Raw genomic sequence first — 23,232 nt, 5'->3', positions numbered from 1 at the left:
TTCTCCCTCTGACCCTCCTCCCTCTCATGCTCTCTGTCTCTCATTCTCTCTCTCGCAAATAAATAAAATCTTAAAAAAAAAAAAAATTCATCTTTAAAAAAAAAAAATCAAATTAATTTGCACAAGGTTATTACAAAGTGACAGTCAGGATTCAACCCTGGTCAATAAAGCACTAAAGACTATGTCTTAACCACTACGCTCTACCTCATTCCTACCACTGCTCTTGAAAACAACTATCTATTGTTGCAAAGTGAACCCACCCATCTTGAGGAGTTACCACGCATGACAGAGGATGTTCACGTTCTGTTGAAGTTGGGGGAAACCATGCTGATGCCTGAGGGGTTACTGCACCTTCTAGACTGGATACTACAAGGGACCGGGCAGAACTCTGTGTCTGAAGGGGAAAAAAGTAAATAAAAAAATTATAGGCAAGCATCACCATTGATTCATACAATTTCCTACAACATTCCTAAGATTTACACTTCTACCACTACTTATATACACAACCAGAATATTTCTGTACAAAACTATCCCCATCTTTATGTAAGTATTTCTGTACAAAACTGTCCTGTCCTTGACCCCTTTCTTGACTAAAATGGAATTTATCTGCCCTTCTCATTCCACTTTAGTTGGAGGAAAAAAACCCAGTTGAACAAGGAGTTAGTTTTATTAACTGGTCAAGCACATCTACCCCCAAATTGGGTTGGGATACCACAGTGGTCTAGGGCTGGAAGGAGTAGATAAATATGAGACCAGAGAAAAGAGAAATAATGAAGGATGATCATGAAATCCTGCATCTGAATTGCTAGTGAAACACCAAGCAAAGAACATGTGCATCAACCTAACACAAAATGCACACATCTTTAAAAGGACCCAGGTCATACTGATAAAAAAAATCCCTTTTGCAGGAAATACCAGCAAATCAATGTCACATTAAAAGTTGGGGTGCCTGGGTGGCTCAGTCGGTTAAGCATCTGCCTTCAGCTCAGGTTGTGATCCCAGTCCTGGGATCAAGCCCTGCGTGGGGCTCCCTGCTCAGCAGGGCGCCTGCTTCTCCCTCTCCCTCTGCCACTCCCCCTGCTTGTGCTCTCTCTCTCTGTCAAATAAATAAAATCTTTAAATTAAAAAAAAATAACTCATTAAAAGTTACTTACACAGGCAATTTTAAGGAGATGCCATATTTCTTTCTGTCTCTTTCCCTGCATAAACATGACAGTATTGTCAGCTTCTTTGATGTTACTGAGGGCCATTTCCACCTTGGGCAGTAGATCAATAATCTTCTGCTTACAGCCCAATAACTTGCTGGAGAGATGAAATCAGCGTCAGATAATTACACATCTCCCCCAAGACTGTACACCATACTCCCACACCCAGCTGGGAAAATGAACCACAATCAGCACCAGATTTAGAGACTGATCTCCACAGTGATGCACACAAATAGGACACCTAAATGCACACAACTGGGGTCAAGCTACCCAAAGTATCGCCAGATATCTTCCTAGGTCTAGTATATTTACCAGTAAGGGATATTATACTTTGAAAGGAACATGATAAAAGTACCCTGGCTTCTCAGTAGGAAATAAAACAATTTTTCTACCTTAGATGACCAAACAGCTCCTTGAGAACCCGGTCCTGACTCTGAACAGTATGTACAATGATCTTCACCATTTCCGTGCTGTCGCTGTAGGAGTGATCTATAAAAGATCTCAGTCAGTGGGTATAACTTCTCTTCTGCATGAATGTATCAGCCTCCAAATAAGAAATTCCTAAAAATCTAGAACTAGTTTTAATTAATAAACATCTCCATTTAAACTTAAAATTGGATTAAAATTTTAAGATTATATAATATATAAACAATTATATATCTAAAAACAAAGTACGTGTGTTTGTGTGTATATAATACATATATATATTTATCACTGTATCTTCACAGAACTTAGTTGCCTGTTTTGAGAAGAATAGGTTTACCCATCTTTAACCCATATTAACCCAAATCCCAGATACATATGCAGCTTTCTGTCTGAAAGATCAATTTTTCTTGGATGATTAATAACATTTATTTAAAAACAGTAGGACAGGGGCGCCTGGGTGGCTCAGTCAGGAAAGTGTCAGCCTTCGGCTCAGGTCATGATCCCAGAGTCCTGGGGTCAAGCCCCACATCCGGCTCCCTGCTCAGCAAGGAACCTGCTTCTCCCTCTCTCTCTGCCGTTCCTCCTACTTGTGCTGTGTGTGTGTGTGTGTGTGTGTGTGTGAATAAATAAATAAAATCTTAAAAAAAAAAACAGTAGGACAATTCATCAAACTTTCACTGGTTCAAAAGGAGGCCCTCGCCCCATCTAGGTTGCTTGAAATTTCATGTTTATCCATCTGTTTACAGCCCATGAAAACTTTGAAAAAAGCTGACAGACTTAAGACAAATCTGATGCACTAATAAAAGGACCTGCAGACGCCCTGAAAGTTCAGTTTGAGGGTAGTATGATATTATAAACTGGAAGCTGACAAATGTTCTCAAATAGAATGTGTGTGGAAACAGTGAGTTCGTTCTACAGTTTATAGGAGATGTACCTCAATTAAAAAAACAAAACAAAAACAGGGTTTCTGGGTGGCTTAGTCGGTTGAGTGTCTGACTCTTGATTTCAGCTCAGGTCATGATCTCAGGGACATGAGATCAAACCCTGTGTCTGGCTCTACGCTGAGAGTGAAGCCTGCTTAAGATTCTCTCTCTCCCTTTCCCTTTGTCCAGCTTACGCTACCTCTCCCTCTCTCTCAAAAAAAAAACAAAACAAAAAAACAAAAAAAAGCATTGTTATATTTTAAAAAGTGGTATTTAAAGTTTTTAAAACTAGAAGACTGCTCATAGATCATGCTGGTTATTTCCTTGGACAATAATCTCAAATGCAAAAATATTATTTGCTATTACCTACTTAACACTTCTCATTTAACCCTCGTAAGAGTCCTGTGAGATGGCTACTATTATTACCCACATTTTACTATGAAAGGGGTATCAAAAAAGGTTTTTAAAAAGTTCAGTGTCCTTTGTTATTACTGCAAACACCTCTCCCCCATAGCTCAAGTTTATTCCCCACACATGTCCCTCTTTGTCTCTCTCTTATTAACAACCAGATACAGAGATTCCAAACAGGCTCCTCTCCCAAAAGCACTCCTTCCTAAATCCCATAGACCAGGAAAGCTTCCCCATATAACTAGCTCATTTAGATGGTCAGAGACCTCAGAACATTCACCTTCTCCAGCATACAAAATGAAAAAAGTTGTTTTTCACCATTTTTAGCTTAACAAGAGTCTCAAATCAACTCTAAGCTAGAAAAGACACCAGAGACCATGTATCAACTATGACTACATAAGCTCCAACAATAGACAAAACTTCTTGTTACTAGTTTGTCACTCAATGTAATGATCAAAAGAAGCTACCCAGATACGAAATTTCTTTCTAGGCTCTATGATATGCTAGTATGCTGACAGGGCTACTGCAAAGTTTTTATAAAAATAATCCAGGGGTGCCTGGCTGGCTCAGTCGGTGGAGTGTGCAACTCCTGATCTCAGGGTTGTGAGTTTGAGCTCCACATTGGGTGTGGAGATTACTTAAAATCCTTAATAATAATAATAATAATAATGAGGAGGAGGGGGAGGGGAGGAGGAAGAGGCGACAACAACAAACAAATGCTATCACTGACTACAGGAAGTTAATTTGACTGAGCCAATGGATGGAATTTTATGTATCTTTATCTGCAATACCCAATTCATTGGCCAGAAGACTGGGAGTAATGAACATTGATTAAAGGGAAAAAAAGAATTAGACTTGCTCTATTGAAATCTTAAGTTTCAATTATTTAATTCTAACCATAACTTCTATCACTTATATCACTTTCTGCAAAATCCTAAACCTGGATCAGTCTAACCATCTGCTCTGTCAGTTCCTGCAGCCAAGCCACTAAACACCACCAACAAAAAAATTATACTACCATTTCCTCTGTTGTCACTACTAAACAGGTTTTCACTTCTGCTCTGGATTCTTAATAAATGTTCTGGGTCAGCAACATATTCCACTGCACACACCAGCTTCTAAAAATCTTTAGCGTACTCTTTAAATCTATGTAGTCATCACCTCTTCTGTTCCATCACCTCTTCTGTTAACAGTTAACCCCACTTCTTACTTCAGGATGGGAGGCCACAACAGTAAGAGCCTCACCTTCCAACCCCTACACCCACAAAAGTGTTAGTATCCACACCGTCAATCCCTCTAATATCAGTGGAAGCAAGCCTAATTGAGTCAGCCTCTCAAGCTTGTTTAGGGACCTCCCTCTTCACAGGCTTTTGGCCCCAAGCACATAAATATGCTCAAGTCTACCTTCTGAAGACTGACCTCCCCTGATTCTACATCACTTAGCTCCTCACCTCTTTTCTTTCCTTAACAGCAAAGCTTCTGAAAAGAATAGCCTAGATAAGCAGTTCTCAAACTTACTGGTCTCGGGATCCCTATACACTCAAAAATTCTTGTTTAAAAATATTTATTTAAAAATAACAAAATGGGGCACCTGGGTGGCTCAGTTGGTTAAGCGACTGCCTTCGGCTCAGGTCATGATCCTGGAGTCCCTGGATCGAGTCCCGCATCGGGCTCCCTGCTCGGCGGGGAGTCTGCTTCTCCCTCTGACCCTCCCCCTCTCATGTGCTCTCTCTCTCTCTCATTCTCTCTGTCTCAGGTAAATAAATAAAATCTTTAAAAAAAATAAAAAAATAAAAATAAAAATAACAAAAAACTCACTACCTGTTAACACATTTTTATTAAAAATAACTATTTTCCAAAAAATGTTAGTGAGAAAACTGGCCTTGTTTTACATTTTCCAAGTCTTTTTAATATCACCACTGATCTCATCAAAAAAGTTTAAGTACTGAGAAGCTGACAAATTTCAGTTGATGGATACAAGTTTTCCTAAATTCTATTTTTTTTGCCTGAAATATGGAATTTTATCTTTGCCAACTAACATTTTTTTTTCCCCTTAAAGTGACAGTCATGCTTCATTAACTTTTTTTTTTTTTTAAAGATTTTATTTATTTATTTGACAGAGAGACACAGCGAGAGAGGGAACACAAGCAGGGGGAGTGGGAGAGGGAGAAGCAGGCTTCCCGCGGAGCAGGGAGCCCGATGTGAGGCTCGATCCCAGGACCCTGGGATCATGACCTGAGCCGAAGGCAGACGCTTAACGACTGAGCCACCCAGGTGCCCCCATGCTTCATTAACTTTTGAGAAGACACCTGCCACAGTGGCTTTCCTGAGAAAAACAGCAGACTTCAGTATGGAGCAGAAGTGCTCTAGGGGCACTTCCCGTTTCATCACACAGAATATTGAAAAGACATGTACCCAAGGGTTGAGATTTAAATAGAATTCTTATTACTTTATCAAGGACATACTTAAATGAAACTTTTTTTTTAACTGTGAATGCATAGTGGTGAAAAGTATATGACTACTTGCATAGTTTGGTACTAGTGCCATGATCCATGCTAAGTAAGGTATAAGCTGTTTACATACCAATGCTTTCACAGCATCAGTGAAAATGTCAACATAGGCAAATGTCTTAGGGTTATGAAAATAGTTTTGTCCTCATTGATCCTCAGGGGTTCATAAACCACGATTTGGGAACTGCTGGTCTAGACTGACTTCTCTATTTCTTCCTGTCTCATTCCTCCCTCAGCCTCCTATAATCTGAGTTCTGTTCCCAAAAGGCCATATTTTGCCAAGATCAACAATGATGTCCAAACTGCTAGTTGAATGAATATTTACATCATCATTTTTATTACCCACACCTCTGAAGCATTTTACCCGACTGATCACTTTCTTCTTGAAACTCTCTCTGTCCTGTTCCTATCATATCATTCCTTCTATATATTCTGGTCATTTCTCATCTTCTCTGCTGGCTCTTCTGCTTCTAGCCATTTCTTAAATGTTGGTATTCTCTGGGATTCAATCCTTGGCTTCCTTACTCAACCTACTTTTTCAAGATGATCACTTTACTCTTATGGCTGATCATTCCCAAATAGCTAAATATCTAGCCCCATATTCTCTACTAAATCCATATACATACGTACATGTGTATATATGTATGGGTGTTTATATATACATGCATACATATACAATACCTACATATATATATTTAATACTGTTCATTAGACATCTCTACTTCAATATCCCACTGACACCCTAACATCAACAAGTACAAAAATGAATTCATCTTCTTTTCCCATCAGGTCTGCCATCCTTTCTATACTTCCCATTATGGTAAGTGGTCCTACTGACTATGCACCCAGCTGCCGTAGCCAGAATCTTGGGAGGTATCATGACTCCCTACTCCAGCTCCAGCCATCCATATTCAATCCATCACCCAACACTATCAGGTCTACCTCCTAAATGTCTCTCTCACCCTTACCCTCCTCTGTCCCCATCTCCACAGTTCAGGCTCTCTGCCTTAACTCATGGCCCACCCTATACTGAGTTATGATTATTTCAACAGCCTTATAACCAATGCCTGTCTTCAATCTAGCCACACTTTAATCCACTATGTGCACTGCTACCAAAGCTGTATTTATGAAATGCTAATCTGGTCGTACCATTCCCCTGCTTAAAATTTTTTAAGGTATCTCTTTGCCATCATGATGAAATCCAAACTCTACCATAACATACCAGATCATTTATGATCCAGCCACATCTGATCCAGCCTCTCTCTCCCAAAACTCTACAATCCAGTCACTGCATTTCCTCAAACATGCTAAGTGTTACACATACGTGTCTTTACGGACTATACTTGTATATCCAAGAGCCCAGCTCCTTTCACCTAGCTACTGCTACTTATCCTTTAAGGCTTATCTCAGATGTCATCTCCTGCAAGAAACCTCTAACCATCCCTGACCCCAGGCAGGGTTAGGTGCCTATTTATATGTACCTCATAAATGTCTGTAGGAATAAACTTAACAAATTCCACTCCAATAAAAACCAATGTAGAGGAGATCACATTATTTGTTAAGATAGACTTTCATATGGATGGATATTAATTTGCATATGTTTGTAAATTTTAAAGTATAAAACTTACGTCTTTTGTTTCACTTATTTATTGGTAATTTAGGTATATATACCAAATTAAGGCACAGGCTTCACCTTTATTTCTTCCATAACCCATCAGAACAAATCAATTTTTAACAGAAGGATAATATCTTGCAGATACATAATACTTTATACTTCTCAAGGCATTTTCACAAACAGCCTCTCACATACATTGCTACACACACTCACTGAGTTAGGAAAGCTGGGTTTCAGCCCCATTTTACAGAAGAGGAAAATGAGTTACAAGAAAATTAGGTACTTGGTCAGTAAGCTACCCAATCTAGAATCCAAGCCTTCCAATTACCACTCCAATGCTCTTGTCAACAGACCATGTTCTGTATTCAGCAAATGTTCAACAGGAATTGTTTTGCCAATGAAATAAGCAGTAACCAGGTGCAGATGAAGGCATAATTTTCAAAGTACACTGCTTTGGCCTCGCACACGGGCCTTCCCTCTGATCATTCCACACCTGAATCCATCATATCAAATTCTTTCCAACCTCTCTAATATTAAGCAGCACTTATTTTTTCCATCTTTCCACACATTTTCTTGCTTCCTCTTCCTCTTCCTTGAGTTCCTTTTTTCTCTTTCATTCCTTCCTTTCACTTCCCTTTAAAAAGTTTTCAATCCCAATTTTCTTGTTACTTTGCCTTCCTAATCTCTCAAATTCTCACCAACTTAAAAGCCATACCATAAACAGCTCTATGGCAATACCAAAACTGGAATTTATTCTGCAGCTTGTTTTAAAATCCAATCCCCTGGATTTGTTAAGTTTGTGATGGTTTCCTAAAATGCCTTTGTGTACAGTGATAAGTGTCTTACCTGAAGGTCTGTGCTTTAACTGCTTATACAGATCAATGGCACGCTGTTCCCTATGAAAGAGAAAACATGCTTCCAAAAGTGAAGATAATTCAATGACTAATAATTAACAACTTGAAATGAACAATATTATTTGAATAGAGTATAAACCTATTTTAAAGCAAGTACATATTGCCAATGAACATTTTACAGAGCATTTCACTGAGTAATAAGCAAGATCTAAAAATGCAAAGTTTAGGTGCCCCTGGCTGGCTCAGTCAGTAAAGCATGCAACTCTTGATCTTGGGGTCATGAGTTCAAGCCCCATGCTGGGTGTAGAGATTACTTAAAAATAAAATCTTTTTTAAAAAGTTTAAAAAATAAATAAATAAAAATGCAAAGTTTAATATACTTCATATCTGCTCTGATCTACCATCACATATACAACATCCCTGTATCAGAAACACTTAAATGGGCAAAAATGAAGGCCTGTGATTAGGGAAAAAAATCTGAAATTTCTATCCAGATTCACTTAGGAAGTTAACCTCATTTAGGGCATTTAATGGACAATAACTTGGGCCAGAACTATGGCAAGTAGGGCAATAGTTTGTAACTTAGAATACTTGAAAATTTATAACACTCACATGAAAAGGTGCTTTGATTAAAAAAGCAAAGGTCATCCCTGAAGTTATTTCCAAAATTTCTGTGACTAAGAAAAACTTCCTTTTAAAATATGATGGCAATATATTTGGAGAAAGAAAAACTATAGAAAAGAACAGATACAGGCTTAATCTGCCAGATATACACAGAAAGAACCAACTGAGACAAAAAATTATAGACACCAATACCAGCAACACAAGACTTCCTTACTTACAGAGATTCCATTAAGTCTGCCTGACGTCTTCCATAAGGGCTCTTCTGCAGCTCCATGATTTCAGTGTGCAGGGACATGATCTGATCCTCTAGGTAACCAATGACACCCACCTAAAATATGATGAAACACAAAAGAAATGACAGGCTCACCACCACACAAAACAGAAAAGAACTCAAGAGAATGACTTGCTACAACCGTAGGGGAACTAAATGATTTAATATGAAACACTGATTTTGTCCAAGCTTTTTTATCCTTCAGATTCTGACAATCTTTCATGGAAAGACAGACTTAATACCTATGCTTCTCTCTTTTCTCTTCTGACAACAGTAAACTACTAGCATTTGCTTTCTCCTCCTGAGAAGCAAAAAGATAGAGGTGTCACTAACAAGAGAGAGAAAAAGTGGCCACCAAAACCACTGCATCTCAGTTCTATGATTTTCACTGCCTCTTGTTCCCAACTGCCTTGAATAAGAATGCAGAAAGATAAAGATAATGGGTTTCCTACCCAAGGATATCAACTGCCTTACACATGTCCCTGGGGTAAGTACTGGCATCCAGGAGAGTAACAATTTAGTGGGACCATGGAAAGATGTAATAGCTGAGGAAGGAATATGCCTCCTAGAGAATGAGCTAAAACTAGCATGACCATATATATAATTTATTGTCCAACAAGCATAATTTTGAGAGTGAAAGGGAGTACTATTGATAATTATGGCAAGGCAGGTATAAAGTAGGACCATTTCAGGTAACCAAGATGTATAGCTATCCTATCTAAACCACTCATAAAAATAACAGCAATAACTACCATTTATTATTTACTCCCATTTAATCCGCATAACCCTACTAAAAAGGGTAAGTCCACATAATAGAATATGGAAACAGAAGGGTTTTTTTATTCATTTATTTGAGAGAGAGAGCGAGCACAGGCCGGGGGAGCGGCAGAGGGAGAGGGAGAAGCAGGCTCCCCACTGAGCAGGGAGCCCGATGCGGGGCTCGATCCCAGGACCCCGGGATCATGACCTGAGCCAAAGGCAGACACTTCACCAACCGAGCCACCCAGACACCCCTAGAAACTGAAGTTTAGTGAGGTTTCAGGTTTTTCTTTTTTTTTTTTTAATATTTTATTCATTTATTTGACAGAGAGAGAGATAGCGAGAGCAGGAACACAAGCAGGGGGAGCGAGGGAGAGGGAGAAGCGGGCTCCCCGCTCAGCAGGGAGCCCGATGTGGGGCTCGATCCCAGGACTCTGGGATCATGACCTGAGCTGAAGGCAGACGCTTAACGACTGAGCCACCCAGGCGCCCCTGAGGTTTCAGTTTTATCTCATTTGCCCAAAGCCCTTATTTTTATCAGCTATGGTACACAAAGCATCTACTAGATTTTTTCTGATATTCAGGAATAACATGAAAAATATTCTACATACCAAAACCAAAGACAATTTCTAAAAGAGACCTCAGGAATTAATAAGCATATAGAATGAACTAGTGATCTTACCTCAGCATAGTGGATAGCCTTTTCTTCCATTTCCTTCCATGCTTTTAACATTTTTTCTGAGGCTAAAAAAAAAGTCTTAATTGGTTATCTCAGAAATAGCCATAGCTTTAATTACTGATCTATCCACCTCCTTGCCATATCAACATTAGAAATGGTATTATAGGTTGAACTGTCCCCCAAAAAGGTATGTTGAAGTCTTAATTCAGTACCTCAGAATGTGACCTTATTTGGAAATAGGATCACTGCAGATGCAATTAGCTAAATTAAGAGTAGGGTTGATTAATCCAGTGTGACTAATATCCTTATAAGAAGAGATTAGAGACCCAGGCATAAGAAGGGAGAGCTCTATTTTGATAACAGAGGCAGAGATTACAGTGCTGCAGCTGCAATCCAAGGAGCCAAGGACTGTTGGCAAACCATGAGAAGCTAGGAAGAAGCAAGGAAGTATTCTTCCCCATAGCTTTCAGGGGGATCATGACCCTGCCAACACCCTGATTTTGGATTTTCAGCCTTTGGAACTGTGAGACGGTAAATTTCTGTGGTTTTAAGCCATCCAGTTTATAGTAACTTGTTATGGCACCCCTAAGAAACCAATATAAATGGTTTTCTCTTAAAAATGACAAAAAGAAAAATACATGAACGTGATTTTTTAAAAAATCAAACACTATAAAAGGATATAAAAAGAAAAGACTCTCTCTTCCTCCTCTCCACTCTAAGGATCTTACTGTTAATCATTTGTTCCATACACACATACCCTTTTCCCTCACAAGTGAGGCCATCTCTATATGCTTTTCTTTCTTTGCTTGCTTCCCCAACTTAAAACATCACTGCTATTAAAGACCCGAGTGATCTTCTAAGATCAGTATACAGGTCTATGCCATTCTTTTTTAACATTTGTATAAAATATACAACTGACTAGTCAAAGATAATTTGGTGAAATAATTATAGTGTTTTGTCACTCACCAGAATGCCTATTATACACAAATAGAAATAAAACATCAATCATAGAACCAGCTCCAGTGGGTAAACTTATTCACCCAACTGGACACTGCTGATCATTTATTCAGCACCTATACTTGCTCAAGTATACAAACAAGACTTGTTTCCCAAAAAAGAATTTGTTTTATGACAGAAAACAGAAATATTGGCAGTGACCCCTTCAGCATCTTACATTTCCTTAATACATTTGAAGGGAGAGAGCTTGGAGTCAAATACTGAGAAGCTGGAGGCTGTGTACTATATTAAAAAAAAAAAATGGGACTCCACAGTAGGCGGTTTGGGGGGGAAACTCCTGGAATTATTTGTGTTATTATTTACAGAAAGATAAGTAGTTTAAGATTTCCCTGGTTAAGGAGTCACCCCAATACAGGCTTTGTATCTATTTTTTTAAAAAGATTTATTTAGGGGTGCCTGGGTGGTTCAGTCGTTGAGCGTCTGCCTTCGGCTCAGGTCATGATCCCAGAGTCCCGGGATCGAGCCCCGCGTCGGGCTCTCTGCTCGGCGGAAAGCCTGCTTCTCCCTCTCCCACTCCCCCTGCTTGTGTTCCCTCTCTCGCTGTGTCTCTCTCTGTCAAATAAATAAATAAAATCTTTAAAAAAAATAAATAAAAAGATTTATTTATTTATTTGAGAGAGAGAGAGAGCGTGCACAGGGGGGAGGGGCAGAGGGAGAGGGAGAGAAAGTCTTAAGCAGACTCCATGCTGAGCATGGAGCCCATTGTGGGGCTCAATCTCAGGACCCCAAGATCATAACCTGAGCCAAAACCAAGAGTTGGACACTTAACCAACTGCGCCACCCAGGCGCCCCAAGACTTTGTATCTATTTTAAAAATGAGGCTTGAGGGGCTTCTGGGTGGCTCAGTCGTTAGGCGTCTGCCTTCGGCTTGGGTCGTGGTCCCAGGGTCCTGGGATCGAGCCCCACATCGGGCTCCCTGCTCTGCAGGAAGCCTGCTTCTCCCTCTCCCACTCCCCCTGCTTGTGTTCCCTCTCGTTATGTCTCTATCAAATAAATAAATAAAATTTAAAAAAAAATGAGGCTTGAAAATCAAAAGTTCTTAAATTGCTTTTGAATTTTTCTGGAGCTAAACAATTTTAGTCCAATTATAGTCCAATTATGGGGAAGTAAAGTTGGTAAACGAAAGGTTAAAGGAGCTACTATTCAGTACAAACACTGTTTATGATGACTTGAGGCAACCTGTCTCTTGTTCTAATGTGAATATAAGTAAAACAATGGGCTATGAGGCAAGAAGGCAAAGTAGCAGACAGCTTCAAGAGATTCAACACTTCTTTCAAACATGTTACCCGAACACTCACATATCCCATAAGTCATCTGCTCACTGTATCTTTCCAAGTCAAGCTGAATGCTTTTGTGGAAAAACTCCAATTTAGCTTTCAGTTGCTGAGATGCTGAGATCAAAGTGTTCTTCATTTTTGTCAAGTTAGCATTGTATCTAAGAAGACTTAACCTAAACCACAGCCAAAAAAAAAAAATCAGTATTTCAGAAACACTGGACAAAAATTTAATAGCTTAAATTGCCATAAATCCAAAGCCTAAGTTTCTATTATCAATCTGTGAGAAATAGTTAATCTCTAGAATCTAATCTCTAAAGACTCCCTGCCTGTGATATTCTAAGATAACACAATCTTCTTATACCAGGACCTTTCAGGAAATACTCTCAAACTATTGCAACTGGATGGTTTCAGACCATTAGTAAGAATTCTGTAAGTCTGGTCAGAATATTACACTTCAGATCAGCCCAATATTTCAGTATTGCATGGAATACTGATTAGTGAAAACAGCAAGATTAATTCTTGAGCATTAATGCACATGACATTGCACCTATAAACAACAGAATCCACTTACATTGCTGCTCTTTGTCCCTGAAAGAGCCTGCTGTAGTCTTCTTTTAGCCCAGACACATAGTGTACTGCTTCAGCCCATACTTTACGCAGCTGTATAATTGGAAGCTGTATTTTGCTGTCCCGTACTTTATGTAAAAAGATGGAAAAAAGAGGAGGGAAGTTACTTTTTAAAATTTTAGAGTTTGTCTATCATTCTTTCTGATTTCCTGTCCATACAAATATCATTCCCATAGATTCTAGAACCTGATGCTAGAAAGAATAAATTCTTACTGTTTAATTCAGTTCAATATATATTTACTGACCACCTGCAATACACAAGCCCTATTCCAGGTATGAGGGGAAATAAAAATGAATAATCACTATATAATCACAAAGCTCGCAATTATTCCTATATCTTTTTTTTTTTCTTGCATCTAACAGGGAATACTCCCTTTTTTCTCCATAAATCCAAATTCTTTATTTCTTTCAAGTTCTAAATAAAGTCCCATGTCCTCCACAATCTTTCCATCATCTTTCCTGCCTTTGAATAATAAATTTCATCTCCTGGACTACCAACCCAACTTGAGAAAAACATATAGGGTAAATAGCAATTTAGTAAAATATGCTTTCTTCAATGCCAGATATATAAAATTATTTATTGATGGTTATCTCTTGCCCTTAGTAAAGGAAATGCTACTTTCACCCATGGGAGGGGCGCCTGGGTGATGCAGTTGGTTGGGTGTCTGCCTTCGGCTCAGGTCATGATCTGGGAGTTCCAGGATTGAGCCCCACACTGGGATCCCTGCTCAGCGGGGAGTCTGCTTCTTCCTCTGCCCCTCCCCCTGGCTCATGCTCTCTCCCTCTCACTCTCAAATAAATAAAGTAAAAAAATAAAACTATGGCAGATATATGTTAAGTTCATTGAAATTCCATTTTAACATTATGAAATTCTCCAAGATTGAAAGAGATTCATCCTATCCTTTAAGGTGGCAATTATAGTCTCTGTTATTATTTTCCAATGAAAACATTCAGAGAAATGATACTACACTGGGTTAATACTGAAAAACCACATTATCTGAAGCAGACTTAAAAAAAAATAAAACCATATATCTGGAAAAATCTTTATCTCCCCTAATAATTGTCTAAAGTAACGTTTCTTCTATTCTTATATACCCATTCTTACTCCTGAGACTTCCTACAACAGACAAAAAAAACCCAAACCAAACAAAAACAAAATAACCCAAACACTTTAAAGAAAAAGAGTCTAGGGGAGGGGAGTCTTTTCACACACACACACAAATCATATATTTTAAAAAATGAAAGGGCCTAAGAAATGATACTCCAGTATCAAGAAGCACTCCTAGTGTCCAGATTTTGGTTTCTAACACTACTCTCCAAATAAAGCAAGCAGGGCTCCTTGGAGAAATGGCTGATCCTAGGACTGGGGCAAGAAATATACAAGATAGACCTGGAACATGTTTTGGTGCCAGAAAGGAAGTGCTAAAAAAAAAAAAAAAAATTGAAAAGCCCTAATTGATGGCACAAGTAAAAGAGGCAGAGAAAGCCAAATGAAAGAGCTCCTAGTGACCAAAGATGCAACAATTTGAAGAACAAAATAGTCTTGGGTTATAATCAAAGTATAAGATAAAATCCATGTATACATATTGATAGAATAAATAATAAATGGGAGAGAAGAGACAAATGTCACATGCAAACGAATTCCAAATAAATTATGTACTATATCCTTAAAGGAGGGGGAGCATAACTCCCCATTCCTTGGGTTCTACATAGTGACTTCCTTCAAAAGAGTACAGTATGGAAGCGGGGGGAGAGACTAAACTTTAAGGTGGAGAAACCTGAGAGACACTACTTCAGCCAGGTGATCCAAGGTCATCACCAAGAGTCATAAATCACACTGAAAGTATGTACTCTTCATATAATGTGATGAAAATGACACTTTACTTCTGTGATCTTTCTCTCAAAACCCTAATCCTACTCTAATCAAGAGGGGAAAAAAAAAAAAAATCAGACAAACTGCAACAGAGGAACATCCTAAAAAATACTTGACCAGTATTCCTCAAAGCTGTCAAGGTGATCAAAAACAAGGAAAAGTCTGAGAAACTGTCACAGCCAAGAGGAGCCTAAAGAGACAAGACAACTACATGTAATGTGATATCCTGGAGGAGATCCTGGAACAGAAAAAGGACACCAGATAAAAACTAAGGAAAAATGAATAAAGTATGGGCTTTACCTAATAATTACATATTGGTTCTTTACTTGTAACAAATGTACTATACAATATAAGATGTTAACAACTGGGGAAACGATACGTGTTGGGAAGGGGAATAACATGAGAACTTTGTACTATCTACTCAATTTTGCTGTAAATTTAAAACTGTTGTTAAAAAAACTAACAAAAAGGTAACACAGAGGAAAGATTACATATTTTTAGCCCTATGCCCAGTTTTGTTCTTGATTTTACAATGTTATGCTTGATTTTAGTTTTGGGTATACAGAAATTGATCACTTCTTCCAAAGAAAATAATTTTCACAGGATAAATGAAAACATTTGAACATTAAGCAGTATTCATATGATAAAATGAAATACATGAACATGCTTAAATAATGAAGGAATAACTAGAAAGTAGGCTTAATTAATAGTGGAGATTCATTCTTCTGCAAGAGCCCTATCCTGCGGAAAGTAAGTCTTCTTCCAAATGAGGATCTAGAGGTGACTTGAAATCTACCATTTCACCTTCCAAACTATATAAATTCATTTTTCACCACACTTAAAAACCCAAAGTATGAGATATAGAACAGAAACACCAAAAGACCATTTCTACTAACCATATTGAGTCAAAATTATATTATTTCAGGTTTAAACCTCAGTCAGTAAATGAGCTATACTTACCAATATAATTTACACAGTCAGATAAACTTCTGGAAGCAAATGGTCCTTCATATACAGTCTTACTTTTATCGAACAAATACACCATATAGCTATCACAGCCTCTCTGAAAAAGAAACAATTAAAAAAAAAAAATGCTTGAAAATACTAGGTTCTCTAAGTACTTAAACACACATTTCCTAATGTGAAATGCAAATGAATAATGTCAATGTTTATCAGCGTACACCTTACAGATTTAAGGTCTAGATTACTATTTAGGAAAAATAAATAACTGTAGTATGGGCTAAAGTGAAAAACAATCACCAGACCCAAAAGGACAAAAGCAAAAAGTCATAACAACATATATCCATATAATGGGAATATTCAGTAATCAAAAGGAATGAAGTTCTGATACATGCTAGGACATGAATGAACCTCCAAAACATAAGCTAAATGAAAGAAGTCAGACACAAGAGACTACAGACTGGATGATTTCACTTATACGAAGTGTTTAGAAAAGGCAAATTATAGAGATAGAAAGTAAATTAGTAGTTGCCTGAAGTGAACAGAATGGAGATTAAGAGTTAGTGGACATGAAGGATCTTATTGATATGGAAATTTCTTAAAACTGATTTATAGCAATGGCTGCACAATTAGGCAAATTTACTAAAAAAAAAAAATCACTGAATTGTACACATGAAATGGGTAAATTACATGATATATAAAATTTGCCTCAATAAAGTAAAACGATGACAACAACAACAAAAGAGTCATGAGCACAATATTTTACCATCCATCTATCCTCTGGCAGGATCTATGACACTGCTGGTCTAATTTCAAGGTTCTAGGCTTTAAGTACAAAAGGGGAAAAAAAGAAAGGGGAGAAAACTGGCACCAAAGAGAAAGTCATACAAAGTTTAAAACATATTTTGTTCACCTTGCAAAGCAATGATAAGAGTAATGAGGATAAAATTAAAGTAAGAATTGTAAGGTGCGCACCACCCACCCCAAGGGGATTCCGACTAAGCATCAAAAAAATGCAGGCCATGCAATCCCTCTATGCTAACAGATTTCTTATACTCTAGGTATATTAGAATTCTCTTACGACTCCATCTAGAACACATTGAGAGGCTGGTTTCCGAGGATCCAGAGAAATTCCTGTCTCTGAAAGAAGCTCTTGAGAACCAGTATTTATTCCAGTTTCACGCTCAATACGAGACTGTAGTGAATGAAGACTTTCATCAGGTGGTAACAAAAAAGAAATTATCTTTGCAGAAGTCATATTTAGGATGTGTACTATCTGTACAAATAAGAAAAAAATGATTATTGATCATTTACTACATAAAAGATTCACTGCTAGATACTAAAGGGAATATGAGCAAAAGGCTAAAATTATCTCTATACTAAACAAGGTTCGATCATTTTCCAAAATGAGATCTCCTTCCATAATTATGAAAACTGAACAGCAGAGTTTACTTTCCTATAGCAGATGTTAGATCCAAAGAATAAAGTTTCAAAATTATAGGGATGTACAAAATCTAGAAATAAAAACCCCAATTTTAAAAGGCAACACTTAAGGGTGCCTGGGTGGCTCAGTCAGTTAATCATCCAACTCTTGATTTCAGCTCCGGTCATGATCTCAGGGTTGTGAGATCAAGCCCTGCATGGAGCCTGCTTGGGATTCTCTCTCCCTCTCTAAAAAAAAATTAATTAATTTTTTAAAATTTCAAAAATAAAAAATAAAAAGGCAACACTTATTTATTCTCAGAAACTTATCGTAGACCTGGAAGGAAATATTCACATTTATGAAGTCCCTAATAGATGCCAACCACAGAGTTAAGTGCTTTCACATAACATCCTGTTAATTAGATCTTCTAAGCTCCATTTTGGCAGAGAGAAACCAGAGCCCTGAGAAGTCTTTTGAAAACAACATGATTTTAAATCCTCTTCCTTCTATTGTCCTTAGATAAGCCATACAAATACCTATGTTTCTCCAGTGCATTATATTGACTAGTATATGCAAATGATTAAAATATTTTTCTTTAAATTCAATTAACATACAGTGTATTGTTAGATTAAAATTATTTCTGCTAGAAATGCTTATTACCGAGGTAAAGCATTAACTTTCCTTTTAGAATAACCTTTATGTTTGAAAAAGGTGAGAGGAAGAGAAAGGAATTGTCAAAGTTGACATGGATTTACAGAACCAGTATCCCAACTGAGACCTCCCATTCCTTCCCATCCTAAGCAGATTTTATGACAGCTGCCACTAATAGCAAAAGCAGAAATTCAGGATGGATATCCTAAGGTGGATATATACTTTTACACAGGGTTTATGTCAAACTAGGTAAGTAATCATGGAATCCTACAACCAAAGCCGAACCATAAGAGAGCAAAAGAAAGAGAGAGGAAATATAATTTTGTTCCTCAAGTATTTAATGAGTGACTACTATGGTAAATACTATTAAGTGTGTTGTGGTGGTAGTGGGTATGCAAATTGAGTAACTTATGATCCTTGCCCTCCACGGGATAATAGCCAAATAGAAGATATTAAGAAACATTAAGAGAACTAAAATACAAGGCAAAATGCCACATGTACTATAATAATGTAAAGTATTGTGCAGGTTCCAATGGAGTTTACTTGGTGGGAGGAAAGGGACGCTTTATAAGAGAGGCACTATGAGCTAAACTTTGGAAAGGAAGGAAGATTAGAACAAGGAAAGATTAAAGAAGACAGGTTCTTCTAGGTAGAAAACGAGGTAGGCAGAGGCAGAAAGGTAAAAAGGGATGAGCATAATCAAAGAATATAAATAATCCAGGGGCACCTGGGTGTCTCAGTCAGTTGAGCACCCGTCTCTTGATTTTGGCTCAGGTCATGATCTCAGGGTCATGAGATGAGCCCTGCATTGGGCTCCATGCTCCCCGTGTTGAGCTCAGGGAGTCTGCTGGAGATTCTCTCTCTGCCCCTCCCCCTGCTCGCTCACTCTCTCTCTCTCTCATATAAATAAATCTTTTTTTTTTAAAGATTTTATTTATTTATTTGACAGAGAGAGAGACAATGAGAGAGGGAACACAAGCAGGAGGAGTGGGAGAGGGAGAAGCAGGCTTCCCACGGAGCAGGGAGCCCGATGCGGGGCTCGATCCCAGGACCCTGGGATCATGACCTGAGCTGAAGGTCGATGCTTAACGACTGAGCCACCCAGGCGCCCCTCTCATATAAATAAATCTTAAAAAAAAAAAAAGTATAAATAATCCAGTTCAAATGTACCTAAAATGATGGCCCCTTAGGGTATAATAGGAGATAAGGCTGCAAGTATAGGATGAAAGGAGACCAAGACAGATACTGAATACTAAATGTAAAGATTTGGACTTTATTCAATAAGCAAAGAGGAACTATGGAAGAAGGCTTTCTAAATTGAGAACCTGACAAGCTCAGAATTGTTAAAACATTCAAAAGATAAATCTTTTATCAAAAGATAAATCCAAGTAATTGGATATGCCACTGGAAGAGAAGGAATAGTCAGACAAGCCATCCCACTTAGGTAGCTGGAAAGATGACAGTGCAAGAGGCATAGGAAAAGCTGTAGGAGAGATTTAATGGAGCAAATGTGTTCAGTTTTTAATAAAATAAGTTTTGGGTGCCAGTGAGACTATCAACTATAGTTATATAGCAGTTATAAACACCCTGCAGAAAAGTGACAACCGAAGAAATAAATTTGCAAGTTATCCATATTCAGTTTATAGGTAAAGTTCTACAACTAAAGATTATAAAGGAAGAAAAAGTAATATGGAAAAAGAGAAAACCAAGGAGAGACACTTAGGGTATAGTAACATTTAGGAGCATGAAAAAGGTGGCAAAGAAGGAATAATTAAATACTTTGTTTCACCATCATCTTCAGTGGCAAGTTCAGTATACTTTTCTCAGCTTTCCTATATAAAGTTTTTCATAATACACTGTTGGAAAATCATGCAATCAGATTTTAATCTTTTTAAAAAGAAGTATTCTAGTAGCCGTTTTGTTGATTTCTTTTTTAAATGAAAATCAAACAGATGTCATTCCTTCTTGGAACAATACAATAAGCACCTTAGAAAATGTCCTACAATACAAACTGTTTTGCAGTTCATGTTCCTGTGTTATTGATATTCCCGTCTGTAAGTCTTTCCCCCTACCCATTCCCCTGATTAATTCTTATCTTTCAAAATTCAGTCCTATTATCATGTCTCAGAAGCATCCCCGAGTTACTACGAATAGTACCCTATACATACCTTATCCTGTACAACCTCCCAATAACATTGAGCCTTTAAAGAAGATTATTACTGTACCTGAGCTAAAAAGAGATAGATAGATCGATAGACAGATATTTGCCCCAGATTCACAGACAGGTAAATAGTGGTTCTGCAAACTGAAGTCTACAGACCACAAAACATATAAGGAGGACTCTTTCCCTATGCTCTATAACAAGCACATGTCCACAGACCCCACAGAAATGATGCTACGATCACCATGACAAGCCTGAAAAAAATCTGGGATAAAAGACAAAAATTTTCAGGGACAACAAAAAACTAAAAGGTGTCACCAAGTCCTGCTGGGCTAACACACTAAGGAATGATTTATTCCTTGGCACAACAGAAGAAAACCAAATCAAGAAGCCAGATAACTTTTCAGCATTAGCCAAGAATGACATCAACGTGGCCCCAAGTTCCTATTTAATAAGCTATGCCAAGATTACAGTAAAACCTTACATGATTATAACTTCTCATTTCAATTTTTTTTTTCCGGAAAATAAAATGTAGCCCCACCCCCAACTAGCCTCCTCCTGAACCTCCTCCTGCTTCAGGACGGCCTTGGATGCTCACCACCGAGCCCTCACCATAGATTGTTCCAATTTTAGAAACCCTATCTACTACTACCCAATCAGTAACTATGGAAAGACTTCAGATGAGAGTTGTTTCTGGGTATACTAATATAGAGCCTCTCATTCCTACCAATGAATATTTACTGAGAACCTGATACATGGCCTCCTTTGTACAGAACATGGGGGTAGGGATAGCATGGTGGTATGTTGAGTGACTGTTAATAAAAGTAGTAAGAACAGGGTGCCTGGGTGGCTCAGTTGGTTAAGCGACTGCCTTCGGCTCAGGTCATGATCCTGGAGTCCCCGGATCGAGTCCCACATCGGGCTCCCTGCTCGGCAGGGAGTCTGCTTCTCCCTCTGACCCTCCCCACTTCATGTGCTCTCTCTCTCTCATTCTCTCTCTCTCTCATAGATAAATAAAATCTTTAAAAAAAAAAAAAGTAGTAAGAACAAGGGCGGAGCAAGATGGCGGAGGTGTAGTAGACCTGGATTTCCTCTGGTCCCAGGAATTCAGCTGGATAGGGATCAAACCATTCTGAACACCTACGAACTCAACAGGAGATGGAAGAAAAGAATAGCAACAACTCTCTGAACAGAAAAGCGACCACTTTCTGGAAGGTAGGACGTGCGGAGAAGTGAATCCAAGGTGATATTCGGGAGGATAGACGGCGGGGGAGGGGGCCTCCGTCAGCCTCTACCGGCAAGTGATAGAGCAGCGGAGCACAAAATCGGAACTTTTAGAAGCTGCTCCGCTAAGGACGTCGCTCCAGTGGCTAAGCGGGGGGTGGAACCCTCGCTGGGACAGTGTGGTCTCAGGACCTGCAGGGTCACAGAAGGACCGGGGGTGCCTGAGTGCAGCAGAGCTCCCAGGTATCGGAGCGGGGAAGCCGGCTGCAGAGACGGAGCCGAGGCGTGGGTTCTCAGCTCAGGGTTGCCATAAACCTTGATCCGCGGCACAGTCGGGCCACTGCTCCTCCAGCAGGGACCCAACAAGCGGCAGATCCGGGGAGACTCCCCTTCCTCCCCCAGGAGGAGCGGCGTGGGAGCACACCACAGAGATCTGCGGGGTTTGGAGACTCCACACGGGGGTCATGTGCCAGAGACAGAAACGCTCGGTCACAGGCCGGGTGAGCACGGAGTGCGGCCAGAGACTGGGGAGACGGGAGTGACTGACTGCTTTTCTCTGGGGGCGCACTGAGGAGCGGGGCCCCGAGTTCTCGGCTCCTTGGGGCAGAGATTGGGAGGCCGCCATTTTCACTCTCATCCCCCAAAGCTGTGCGGAAAGCTTGCAGGGAACAAAAGCTCCTGAGAGCAAATCGGAGCAGATTACTTAGCCCAGACCGGCAAGGGCGGGGCAATTCCGCCTCCAGCAAAGACATTTGGAAACCACAGCAACAGGCCCCTCCCCCAGAAGATCAGCGAGAACAGCCAGCCAAGACCAAGTTCACCAATCAATGAGAACGGCAGAACTCCAGCACTAGGGGAATACTGCACATAGAATCCATGGCTTTTTTCCCATGATTCTTTAGTCTTTCAAAGTTACTTTTTTTTTTTAATTTTTCTTTTTCCCTTTTTCAAAAATTATTTTTTATTTTTCACTTTTAGAGTCATATTCAATCCCTTCACAGTAGTTACCCTTATTTTTGGTGTATATATATATAAGCTGTTCTCTCTTTAAAATTTTGAGATACAGTTTCTTCTAACAGATCAAAATATTCCCTAAATCTCTAGTGTATGGCTTTGTTCTAGTCTCCTGCCTGATCACATTCTCTCCCTTTTTTTTTAAATCCTCTTCTTTCTTTTTTCAACCAATTCTTATCAATTCCTTTTATAAAATCTTTTATAATTTTCATCTTTACAGTCATATTCCATCCCTTCATCATATTAACCCTTATTTTTGTACATATATAAGTTTTTCTTTCTTTAAAATTTTGGGAGGCACTTTCTTCTAAAAGACCAAAATACATCCAAAATCTAGTGTGTGACACTGATCTATGCACCAGCCTGATCATATTTGATCATATCCTGTTTTTGTTTTGTTTTGTTTTTGTTTTATCTTTTTCTTTTTTTTTTTTTAAAGATTTTTTATTTATTTATTTGAGAGAGAGAGAATGAGAGAGAGCAAGCACATGAGAGGGGGGAGGGCCAGAGGGAGAAGCAGACTCCCTGCCGAGCAGGGAGCCCGATGCGGGACTCGATCCAGGGACTCCAGGATCATGACCTGAGCCGAAGGCAGTCGCTTAACCAACTGAGCCACCCAGGCGCCCTTTTTTCTTTTTTCTTTCTTTCCCTTTCTTTTCCCTCTGTTTCAGGTCTTTTCTGATTTGTTTAGTGTATATTTTCTGGGGATGTTGTTACCCTGTTAGCATTTT

At 38.9% G+C, this 23,232-nt stretch overlaps 1 protein-coding gene across 3 annotated transcripts in view; it reads right to left on the bottom strand.

Annotated features, from left to right (window-relative positions):
• The window catches only part of CHUK (component of inhibitor of nuclear factor kappa B kinase complex), a 46,754-nt gene that overhangs the window by 4,083 nt on the left and 19,439 nt on the right, over positions 1-23,232 (bottom strand). For 2 of the 3 annotated variants that reach the window (XR_013449649.1, XM_036065093.2), the window contains exons 10-19: positions 17,110-17,304; positions 16,029-16,131; positions 13,140-13,263; positions 12,590-12,741; positions 10,278-10,339; positions 8,784-8,893; positions 7,934-7,983; positions 1,598-1,694; positions 1,155-1,302; positions 261-394 (exon numbers count right to left, since the gene is read on the bottom strand). Coding sequence is in view for 2 of the 3 variants with exons in the window: in XM_036065093.2 (XP_035920986.1) it covers positions 261-394; positions 1,155-1,302; positions 1,598-1,694; positions 7,934-7,983; positions 8,784-8,893; positions 10,278-10,339; positions 12,590-12,741; positions 13,140-13,263; positions 16,029-16,131; positions 17,110-17,304 (1,175 nt within the window). In the remaining variant the exon portion in view is untranslated. The remainder of the gene's footprint in view (positions 1-260; positions 395-1,154; positions 1,303-1,597; positions 1,695-7,933; positions 7,984-8,783; positions 8,894-10,277; positions 10,340-12,589; positions 12,742-13,139; positions 13,264-16,028; positions 16,132-17,109; positions 17,305-23,232) is intronic. The other variant, XM_036065095.2, reaches the window with a different exon arrangement.

This window comes from Halichoerus grypus, chromosome 7 (assembly GCF_964656455.1).
Source record: "Halichoerus grypus chromosome 7, mHalGry1.hap1.1, whole genome shotgun sequence".
Lineage (NCBI taxonomy): Eukaryota > Metazoa > Chordata > Mammalia > Carnivora > Phocidae > Halichoerus > Halichoerus grypus.
Note: the sequence above shows the minus strand (reverse complement) of the source record. Positions and strands in the feature narration are given on the sequence as shown.